The 11,775-nt window shown below is 37.2% G+C and overlaps 1 protein-coding gene across 1 annotated transcript in view; it reads right to left on the reverse strand.

The window, feature by feature from the left end:
- Positions 1-298: 298 nt before the first annotated feature.
- CREG2 (cellular repressor of E1A stimulated genes 2) overlaps positions 299-11,775 on the reverse strand; it is a 25,821-nt gene continuing 14,344 nt past the window's right edge. Inside the window, exons 2-4 of the mRNA XM_042460068.1 lie at positions 11,323-11,492; positions 3,718-3,831; positions 299-3,438 (exon numbers count right to left, since the gene is read on the reverse strand). Coding sequence (XP_042316002.1) covers positions 3,291-3,438; positions 3,718-3,831; positions 11,323-11,492 — 432 coding nt within the window. The 3' untranslated portion in view covers positions 299-3,290. The remainder of the gene's footprint in view (positions 3,439-3,717; positions 3,832-11,322; positions 11,493-11,775) is intronic.

An 11,775-nucleotide genomic window follows, 5' to 3' on the forward strand; every position in this document is an offset into this window, starting at 1 on the left:
TTAATTGATGAATTGGATTAATTAAAATACTGTAATATTAATTAATGTATTCTTGCATGGCACAGGGTGGGACAGAATGGTCCTTGTGGTCTCTTCCAACTCTATGATTCTATGAAATAAATAGCTATGGGTTCCCTTAAATAGACTGCACTTTGTTCACCACTTTTGTTCTTTTTACATTTTCATTTCCTTCAAGTTCATTTTAGTAATTTTTCATCTTTGATTTTTTAAAATCCAAAATTTAATTAAATTTCTATATGCCTTACGTAGAGTAAAAGCATTCAACAAAATATTCTGATTTAAATTTCCCATCAATGTTTTATTTTATTTACAAGAAATATCTGATAAACATTGCCAGGGGAGACAGAATATGAATAACTCAGTTTTTATCCAGTGAAGAAAATTATCTTAGAAACCGATCATTCTTTGGTTAAATAACAGCAGCAGAAAAACACAGGAAAGCTTAGTCTTTGAACAAACATTGTATTATACAGTTTGTGTGATAACTATAGAGAAATTTAATGTTTACCATACCATTCTGAAAGGATGGCCTTACATCCTCAAATAAAAACAGTCCTTTGTATAATTTTATGTGCTAAAGATAAACCACAGATTAGCACAGTGAGGCATGCTGTAGTCTGATGATTTTGAACTAGAAATCAAACTATAAATTGCAGTGAGGGCCTGGTTTTTCAGATTTACCAGGAAGAAGTAAGGGTCTGGTTGATCGATTTTTGGTTAGAGCTCTTCTAGCAATGATAAAACTGCAACCTCAAGATGTGGGAAACCCCTAACTAAAGGACATGGCAGATGTTCCATCCCTAGTACAACACTAGGAGCTTTGAAATCTTTATAGAGGTCCTAAGGCAGGAGTGGGCAACATTTTTCAGGTTCATGGCTGGGAAATCCTTTAACTTCATGTTGGAAAAGACATATGTGAAGTTGCAAGAAGACTCACCTATGCATTGGTTTGGTCCTACCAGTATCACTCTAAAACTGTGACTACATTGCAGAAATAATCCAGGTTGACATCACTTTAACTGCCATGACTCAATGCTATGGAATTCTGGGGGTTGTACTTTGCTGTGGCATCAGAGCTCTCTGACGGAGAAGGTTAAATGACTTCCAAAGCTACAAATCCCAGAATTCCATAGCATAGAGCCATGGTAGTTAAGGTGGTGTCAACCTGGATTATTTCTGCAGTGTGGATGTTGAGATCAATTCAAAGGACTGTCAGTGAAGAATAGAAAACAAGTCAGGTATATACTGCTCTGGCCCCTGACCTGTCTGACATGGGTGTGGTAATACCTGCTTTCAAATAATAGTTCTTGATAAAATGCTGCACGGCCAAAAGCTGTGTTTGTGGGATGTGCCATGCCATTTTGGGAGGAGAGGTAGATGACATCCCAGGTTTTTAACCAGGCTAAACTTTTAAAAGAAAAAGTATTTGCTATGTTTTTACTGTACTTTTAACACTTTACAGTTTATATAACCAGTAACAAGTGTAGACCAAGTGCTGGCAGAGCATAGCTGGGTCTCATGTTGGGAGAAAGGTAAGGTATTACATAAATAAATAAATAAAACTACTTGTCTAGAAATGGCACTGTGTCTTCCCATTAGCTTCCAGACAGTACCCAGGTATGCCCCCAGGGCCTGATTAGCTGTGAAGGTGCATACAGGTACCAAATGGGTGCTGTCATCTTACAGCATAAAGTTCCTTCTTCTTCCCAGGCATAAAATGGCACTTCAATGGTGCCTGAGCATTTTCTGCAGCCAATCAGTGGCTGGAAAGAAGAGATACATCTGGGGCCATTTGACCGCCCTTGTGCACCAGGAATGAACACTTTGTGCAGGGAGGTACAGGAGATCCCCTTCCATAATATTTCAAAAATTACTTATTGGTTTAACCGCCGGTATAAATCACTAAACAGGAATCTGGCCTCAGTCTTAAAACATTCATGCTGTCTTCCCAACTGCTGGATCTTTCTGACTTCTTGTAGATGTAGTGAAAGTTTTGCTGCAGTTCATTAATTAAACTGTGGAGCATACCAAATCCATTAAGAAGATACACTGTTACAGAATTTTTTTGTAGAACTCTTATTCATAGGAACAACATTGTAATTCACATAATATAAAACACAAAGCCACAGAGAAGCTGTGGGATACTGCAACGATGTTCCTTTACATAGAAATACTAAAGGAATATAGCACAGGCCAATTTGTCCTCCATCTTTTTAGTGCAATTAGAAAACACATACAGTATATGGTATTTTATTCATGTCCCACAATTCATGTTATCCATCTCTATGATGGAAAGTTTAAAAATAAATAAATAAAATCAATTCAAAAGTCTGTCAGAAAGAAAGAAAATACAAATCAGATATATGAAATACTCCTCTAGCTCCAGACCTGTCTGACATGGGTGTTGCAATACCTGCTTTCAAATAATGAGTAGGGAGAAAAATGTATTTACCTATATTTATGTTGTCTAGTTTTGTTCTTTATTCCTCTGTTTCAAATAATATTAACTGTCCTTTAACTTCCTAAAAGGATTGTTCTAGAATCCAATAGAAGATCAACGGAGAAGTTGAACAGTATTTTAACGTAAACTAGTTCATTGTCATATGCATGAGCCTAATGCTTAAACTTTAACTGGAGCTTATTGGAAGAAGCTAGGATAATGAACCAGTGGACTGAAGTTGGTTTATCATCAGCTGGTCCCGATTTGGCCACAGGGAAGGGAAGGGAAGGAGGAGAAAGGAAAGAAGTTAGCTGAAAATGGAAACCAAAGCTTCCAATTTTGCTCCTTATGGCTATTCATGCTCATAAGTTAGCAACAGAGCCATATTTAAACCATTTTAAAGAACTATATTTTGTGCAACAAAGATAAATATGTGCCTTAGGAAACATGAAAATTGTAACTTTAACTTTACATAGCAGACTTTTCATGTAGACTTGCAATTCTTGTCCTGTTCCAGAAATTATAATTAACATATAGTTTCACTGTGCTGTGGGATGTTTGTAAAAATCAAAAATACTCCAAATATTTGGAGTGATCCATTGCCATCCTTAAATGGTAAGATCTTCTATTGCAGTTTCATATCTGCTTTTAATGTTCATTTTCACATTAAAAAGTTCATACAGTTGTTTTACTCCCATTCAGAAAGATGGAACCATTTTAAATACTGTGCACAAAATAACTGTTAAATAAACACTGGGTAGTATAGCATATAAAACAGTTTGTTTTCAAAGTAAATATGGAAACACAATGTCCATATTTGAATGTCCAGTTAAGCTTTACTGGAAGTTGCTTTGAAGTATTCATCCAGTGCAACAGTGGTAATTCCTCCATACCAGTTCTGAAGCAAGACATGTTCAATGTTCATTTTCATAAAGAACCATTCATAACTGCGAGGCCATTTTCTCATTACTGGGTGCCTGGAAGAACAAAGGTAACCAAACAGGTTTATCATAAATATAGGTCTAGAAGCTGTCTTCCAGCCAACAGTCCCTAATTTCTTTGGCAACAGTGTTGGTTTTAACACCAGTAGAATTGCTTTAAGCAGTAATCCAGCTTGCTTGCTGACTTGCACAAGTAGACATGGCACTTATGCCACTTGGAGACAAAATGAAAACAGCAATACAGTATTTCTCTCTCTCTCTCTCACACACACACACAGACACACACAAATATAGTAAGAGTGAATTCATATCGACCTAGAAAATAATGCTTGCTTGGCAAAATCCATTTCTTCTGGAGGCACAGTAACCATCTGTCCTGTAAGGATAAGCCTGGCACATCGTGGATCATCAGGATCAACAATAGTTTTTCTGTAAGCAAAGAAAAGCAGATAGGGCATATTACTTTACTGCACATCAGAACTTTTGCTCTTAGAACGGTGATGGCCTTTTGCATTTAAACTGCAGTTAAAGTTCAACTTCTATTAGCTCTACGCAGCAATAGCCTAATGGTTAGGAATGCTGGGAGTAAGAGTTCATTAACGTTTGGAGGGCTGCATAGTTCCCACTCCTGTTTTAGATCATAAAAGAATTGGATCACAAACCATATAAAAATATCAGGATCCGTGCAGAAATCAAATATTTTGTGAAAGTTAAATACAAAAGGCCATTGATGTTTTCCTGAATATGCAGAACTCAAAAGTGTCAAGTTTTTAGTTGCCCAGAATAATGTAAAATTCTATCTACTTTCAATAACAAGTGTGATTAAAAAAAACCCCACTACCTATTTTTCCTTGTGTTTTAATGTATGTAATGCTGATTTACACATGCATGTATGTCAATGTCTCATCATTCAATGAATTTATGCATTGTGAATAAGCCTTTTAAAAGGCAGGATTCTTCATATTTTCTTTTTCAATGGCAGGAGTACTGTATATAGAAAGGTCATTATTCTCTTTTTAGTATGGCACAAACCAAAAGGTGGTAATGTTGTGTGTGCATGTGAGGGTAATTTCATTCCCAATGAAGTAGGAAAATATGAAAAGAACGGGTGTTGATGGGGAGATGGAGTCTTGAACCAACAGATGAAAAACCATCAGGATGAGTTCTCTATGATCGAACATTGCTTTCTTCCTATCTCAATGTGTAGATCTGTTTTTTCATTATTACATTACAAAGGCCCTCTCTGGAAATTTTCTTCCTCTGTATGTAATGAAACTGTGAGGCACCCTCAGGCTTACACATTTCTTTCTATTTCCAGTTCCTTTACTAGTGGCAAAGATAAAATTCAAACCAGGTGATCCTGCTATTACTAGGGTGGCAAAACATTTTCAGCCCAAGGGTTGAATTCAACTGCAGAGAAGTTCTGGGAAACTGCATTCCCGTGATGGGCTGAGCCAAAGACAAAAGAGTGTAAGACCATAATGGCTAGTATATGTTAGGTTAAAGAAGATACTGCTTGTAACTAAGAATTAGGATAGGCAGTTCCACCTCCTATACAAAAGCCAAGATATCACTGATATTGAGGGGCAGGGGGGTGTGGTTGGCTAGGAAAATGCAAAAGCCTAGATTCAGCTGCAGGAATTGACATTCTGCTGTGATGTGCTATTATTTAAAAATGGAAAGTTTTTTAGTCTAAAGACTGAATTGTCTAGAGATGGAGAGGTGCCTGAGGACTACTTCTGAGAGGAGGAGAATATATAGTAATATCCAAACAATTCCAAAATAGATTAATTATAGGCTAAGGTTATACTCCATAAAAAAGATTGAGTTAAGTAACAAAAGTGCTCCTTTTTTGTTTTCACGATGATAGCTAATTTTTCAACTGTCATAACCAATGTATATCATGACACCTTTTCAGAGGGATAGCCTTCAAGGTCTCTTTATAGTCATATTCCTTTCAATCTATCTTGCTGTAACAAATTGAGAGTGGGCTCTCTGCTATTCTCCAGATGTATTAAGAAAAGATCGCAATTGGGGTTGAACAGGGGAGGTCCAGTGATATATGTGTATAAGTTACCCATAAAAAGAATCACTGCTATGCATCTGAGGAAGTAGACTCTACAACAACTTATGCTACCAGTTTCTTTCTGTCAGTTAGTCTCAAAGGAGCTACATTATCTCTTTGCATACAGGACTCCCTATTGGAAATCAATGCATTTGGAAGTGGCTTGGGCTTCATTGGACAGTTAAGACCTATTAACTTTACAAAAGATCTACTTCTACTGAGTAGAAAAACTGATATAACTGATCTTTTAATGTGGGTGAACACAACTACCTGCATTCTCTGAACCATCCTTGGAAATGCAGTTATAAAAGCTATCAACATTTGCCACCATACCATGTTTCTCAATTTAGTGAGTGTCAATAGGGTTGCAGCCTAACAATTATAAACTTTAAATAAATAAATAAGCTTTACCTAGCAATATATGTAACTGAATAATCTAAAAATTAATTCTGATTTCCTCCCTGTGACTTAAATTACTTGGTTTACATTATATTCCTGTATCGATTTCTGATTTGGTACACTACACCTAACATATAACAAAAGCATCTAACAAAAACAATAAACCATATATCACAGAATACTTTCTTTCCTGTCCATCAAATGCATAGGGATCTTCCAGATTTCCTGCCTGTGGATTGCACCCCCAAAATATAGGTACCATCTTCCCACAAGAAAGAATAATAGTACAGTATTCTGTGTCTGCAAATAATTACAAATAAATGCCAATCTAGTACGCATTTTGGCCAGCAGCCACTCCTTTGGCTTTTTCTTTGGACAGTTATCAATCTATCAAACTGGTTCCCTGAGTTCTCATCAATAGGTGTGTAGCATACTATCAGCAATCTCAAGGGCTCCCAAGCAAAGAGAGAAAAGTTGGCAGAAATTGTTTAAAACGTCTAATCATTAATAAGCTGGGGGGGGGGGAAGCTAACTGATGCCCATTGCATTTACTTTAGCAAGCTGACTATTCAATTAAACCCCTGAAATAAAACCTTTGCAGAATGAAGCTAAAAAGTGTCATACATGATTTTACCCTCTATTCCTTTATCTCTGAGTAGAACCTGGGAGAGAATGAAAGAGCTATGTGAAATTTTGAAAACTCAGTCTCTCATCCACCTCACTCATCTCTTGTTTTTGCTTTCTTCATCCCCTATAACCTCATCCCCATACCATCCACCATTCTGTAGGTTACTGATTCCCAACAAAGTCCCAGGATTAAGAGCTTCAAAATTCAGTTTTTCTGGGACAGATTAAGAGCTTCTATGGAGTATCCAGTGTAGAACACAATAGGACCACCTGAATAAAAGATGACTACCCCATTTCAATTAGATCTTACTGACTGTTGATTTAAAGTCTCTTAAAATTGGAATGAATCTATTAGTTGTATTCTGATTATGAATGAAATCAGACAAAGATTCCCATAGCTATTTGTGTTTGCTTTCGGAACCTGTGACCTAAACACCAACCCTGAGGGACTAACAAAAAACACAAAGCAGTTTTGCAAAAATCCAAAAGTACTAGATTTGGATAAATAACAAGCTTAGAAATGTGAACTTTGTTAGTTCTTTAGCACTGAACTTTAACTTAATTAATTTAGCTCAAAAACAAATTGTTCATTTTCATGAAAAAAAACCCCTTAATTTTATAACTTAGCTGGTTTTTAATCATTAGCTTCTATCACTGCTCCTAAACACAGACCTAGGACACAGTAAGGCTGCATATGCACTGCATAAATAATCTGGTTTGACATCACTTTAACACTTAAGTTCTAGTGCGACAACAAACTACAAACCCCAGAATTCCATAGCACTGGGCCATGGCAGTTAAAGTGGTGTCAAACAGATTATTTCTACAGTGCAGAAGATACAGCCTCAGAAAATGTAATGAAGAGATAGTGAACCTTTGACATTACAGATGTTATGAACTAAAACTCCCATAATACCTTGTCATGGGCTAAGCTAAAAGTTTCTTACTCTGAACAGAGAAAGAGTAGGGCATTTTTGATTACTCTCCTCTCTCATTGTTGCCTTGTGTTGAATTTTAGTATGTAATCTCAGGGAGGAAACTCCTGTTTTCATTGCTTTGCAAAGTGCTGTACATCTATGGGGTGTGCTGGCGGGGAGGATTAATAACTTAAAATTTATACAAAGAAAAGAGAACCTTGATATGTTTTTTAAGCAGCGCAAATTCAGTCCTCTCAGACAATCTATATACATGGATTCCAACATATGAAAACAGGTAAACTTGTGCAATTCTGAGTGGAGCATGTGCTGATAAATGCTCTTCTTTCCCACCTACTTCTTTGTATTCTTTTCTTCAGATGTGTTCCCAGTTTCACAATGACTCAGAAGAAGAGACTGACAACCTGCTTATTAAAGCATGTGCCAACATAGGAATACTGCCAACATCAAATTTTTAAATGCCTACTGGAGTTTCACTTAACCTTTTTATCTGCCCTGTATCTAAACATTCATAACTGATTAACATTGGTGTAGCATGAGAGGCTTTCACGTGGGGATGCACCAGTGACAATGGTCTCTGAATAATTTCTTCTGTTTGTGCAGTTTGATGTTTGCACACAATAGTTGTATTTATCAGTGAAGGAATGGGGGGTGCTGGAAATGCAAAAGGGCTACATATCTTTACAAATGACACTCAATACTCTCTATTTCTAGGATGCTTTGGCAGAAGTTGTGGCTACTTAGTTTTAGACCTTGCTATGTTCAGCACTGATGCCTCAAGGAAGGCAAGACAAGCAGACAAATGTGCAAGTATCAGGCAAGCCAAAGACTTGTAGTTTAGGAGTATGGTGGCTTTCCTAATAATAAATCACCTAAGCAAAGGGAAGTAACATGTCACAAGTAATGACACTGCCTGTGAAATTATTTTTTGGGATAACAAGGGCATAAAAATGTTCCTTTCACAAAATAACATAAAAAACTAGCAAAGTCATTACTCTTCCAAAATGTTGTGGGAGTCTTTTTGTGGAATTAGTCAAATTTTGCATCTACAGATTCAACCATCCACAAATCATTCCAAAACGCAAACCTTGATTTTGTCATTTTATACAAAGTATACCATTTTACTACTCCACTGTATATAGTGGGATGACCACTCCCAGATTTTGCTATCCATGGGGGTCCTGGAACCAAATTCCAGTGGATACCTAGGGGCCATTGTATTAACAAGTTTTCTATTGTTACTGTTAAATAAATAAATAAGTAAACTAACAAACATACAGTGCACCCGTGTCATATGCTGGCATCTTTTACGTGGTTTCAGCTTACGGTGAAAGCCGCGCGATGGAAACAAAATGGCATGCGCCCCCATGGTGTGTGCACCGCATGCACGAGCTCCATATTGTCAATTGGGCTCGAGCATATGCGCTATTTGCCTTATGCGGGGGGGGGGGGGGACGAAATGGATCCCCGTGTAAAGCAAGGGTGCACTGTACATACATACCATTTTAAAAGGAGAATGTCCATAACTAATATGTATATCCTGAGATAATGAGTAATCTATTACTTTGGAAAACCATGGGTTAAACATTTAAAATACATTTATTTTAAAATATGTTCAATTATGTTTAAAATAACACCCTAATAACATTCAGGATCTTGTAGTATATGGTCAAAGAGTTATACACAATTTGACCTGTTTTGATTCCCCACACCAGAATGATTTCAAACTCATGCGTGAGCTAAGTGTGCAAGTTCCAATCACCTGAACCATCTTCTAACCAGAGGTCCTGGTACCTCAGGTAAGCATAGGAAGCTAATCCATTGGGTGAGCCTTGTGAAACATGGAAGTGGAAATTATGGTATGGGGCTTACCGCTGGGACATTTTAAAATAGTCCTTAATTTCCTTCCCTCATTTTTAACCTCTTCTTGGTATACACTGGAGCTTTGACAAGTTTATTTTTTTACTATAACTCTCAGAATCCCCCAGGCATCATGCTGGCTCAGGGATTCCAGAGCTGGCCCCCATCAAAAGTAAACCTTCAAGATCTCATTAAGACTTGGACTTCCACCACTGAAAGAGCTCAACACACACAAATGAACAATGACTACCATTATTCTGGTATTTCAAAAGTAACTCAGCTTGATATAGTCCATAATTCCAAGTGTTTTTATTTCCCATGACCCAAAATATTATAGAACACAAGGTTTTATTGACAGATAAATACTGCAGCCACAACACTTTCATCTTGTTTCAGAATGAATGATTACATGCCTTCTGTGCATCCTCTGTAGCTCATAAATATAATGCACCCCTAAAAGAAATGAACCAGTAAGCATGCATTAGCATTACTAATCTGCTTGGTACCAACGTCAAACTAAATCTCTACTGAGAGCAAAATTCATAAGCTGAAAAGCTTCTCCTGATCTTTGGCTTGATGCTTTAGGGCACTGTTAACCTCCTTACCATACTGCTACTGATTTTGATATAAAGAGTTTTCTCTTTTTTCTCCCTACCCACCCCCCGCCCTCACTTCAAAGCTGTGAGTTAAAATATCAAATGCTTTTGAGTTAAAATGTCAGTCTAAAATGTGATTCATGTATCTCATCAAATACTTCTTTTATACCAAGTTTGCATCCACTCACATACATCATATGGATTTTTTCATAGATGACGTGTCAATTGATTTAGCTCTTCACTCATGTTCAATAGTTTTATTTCTGAAGTATTGATGAGTATTTATATATCATGACCTTAATGTACAGATTGCTTATTGCCACATGCTGGCACCTGATCAACCAAACAGATTGTTGTTTTCTGACAGTTCTGATCACCTCTTGGGGGACAAAGGGGGAGTCTGGATCCTATTTCTTCCATGCCCCCAACAGTGCTTCTGAAGCTCACCAGAGCAAGTATCTATTTGTACATGTAGTGTATATGTGCAAATTCGTGTGTATGTACACCTGTGCATGTGTTTAAATGTATATACTTATCACATGACATGGATGTAGCTACTGTGGCTGAAAAGGTTGTGTATTCCAGTATACTATATCATAGGTTTTCCAAAAAGTTTGAAGTGCCACTTCAAAAAAAACAAAACAAAAACAAAAAACAACTAGTTGCATTACTAACTATGCTGGCCACTCAACAGGTCATTATTTGTTATTATTACCGAAGTCCAGAAAATAACTGGCTAGATTATTAGTTACTAGCACATTACCCTTGCTGTTATTATTGTGCTGTTGAAAAACAGAGAAAAATGCTCTTTGATCTCCCAATCCATTTCTTTTGAACACTCTCACACACTAGCCTTGTGAGTTCAAGTACACATCCTGTGCCACTGTTTGAAGTAGCCTGCCTAGAAAGATACCCCTCTTTCCATGACACCACATGTAGTGGCAGCAATTACCTATATTTGAGAAGAATGTAGTTTGTCAATAGAACCAACTGCAAAATTAATACCAAACATGCAAAAATAAGCCAGGCATGGCAGACAACAACTCCAAACAACCAGAAAGCTGACTAGGAAATTCTGGGTGCTGCAATCCAAAAAAATAAATAATAAAAAATTACAGTTTTCAATTCAGAGAATTCAGCTTCTTATCGAAATAACAAGAACAGGCATGGCTATGCATGTTATGGACATTGTCATTAATAACAGACCCTAGTTGACAGGTGATCTTGAGGTTCAGACTATTTATTCTGGGAGGGCTGGAAATCACCTTTCTTTAGCAAAGCTTATGAAACTAAAGTGTTTTCAGAGCAGGATATGAACACCTCTATCACTGTGAGTAACAGCAGTATGTTTCTCGTGTTGTAATGACAATCTTGAATGATTCTAAATGGCACTGAAAAGCTACTGCAAAACACCCGAATATTCTCATAGTCATTGTACCTGCAGGAATCTCCTTCTGCCTCTGGCAATGTTAGTGAAGCAGTGGAATTTTTCATTAGATCAGCTACTGAGTTGTCCTTTGGAGTCACATAAAAGAAAGGAATTCCTGTGCTGTTCTCTGTGGGACCATCACTGAGAGATAAACAATTCCCAAATGGTGTTCCTCGGATCTGGAAAAAAAAAAATGAAATAATTTGCACTTAGAAAAGAGACAATGGTTTTCTACAAAGATGCTTGACAGAAATGGCCCAGTTGCCTGTTTTCATGTGTGATCTGTGTTATCCTAAATTACATTTAATAAAATTGCTTATGCAAAGTGTATCTGCCCTCCTCTCAGATTTAACTTTTTCACTTGCCTTCTCACCTATTCAGGTTGCATTGGAAGGTTAAAACAGGGGTAGGCAACCTTTTTGAGCCGGGGGCCGGGTTGCTGTCCCTCAGGCGACTGGGGGG

The sequence above is a fragment of the Sceloporus undulatus genome, chromosome 3 (assembly GCF_019175285.1).
Source record: "Sceloporus undulatus isolate JIND9_A2432 ecotype Alabama chromosome 3, SceUnd_v1.1, whole genome shotgun sequence".
NCBI lineage: Eukaryota > Metazoa > Chordata > Lepidosauria > Squamata > Phrynosomatidae > Sceloporus > Sceloporus undulatus.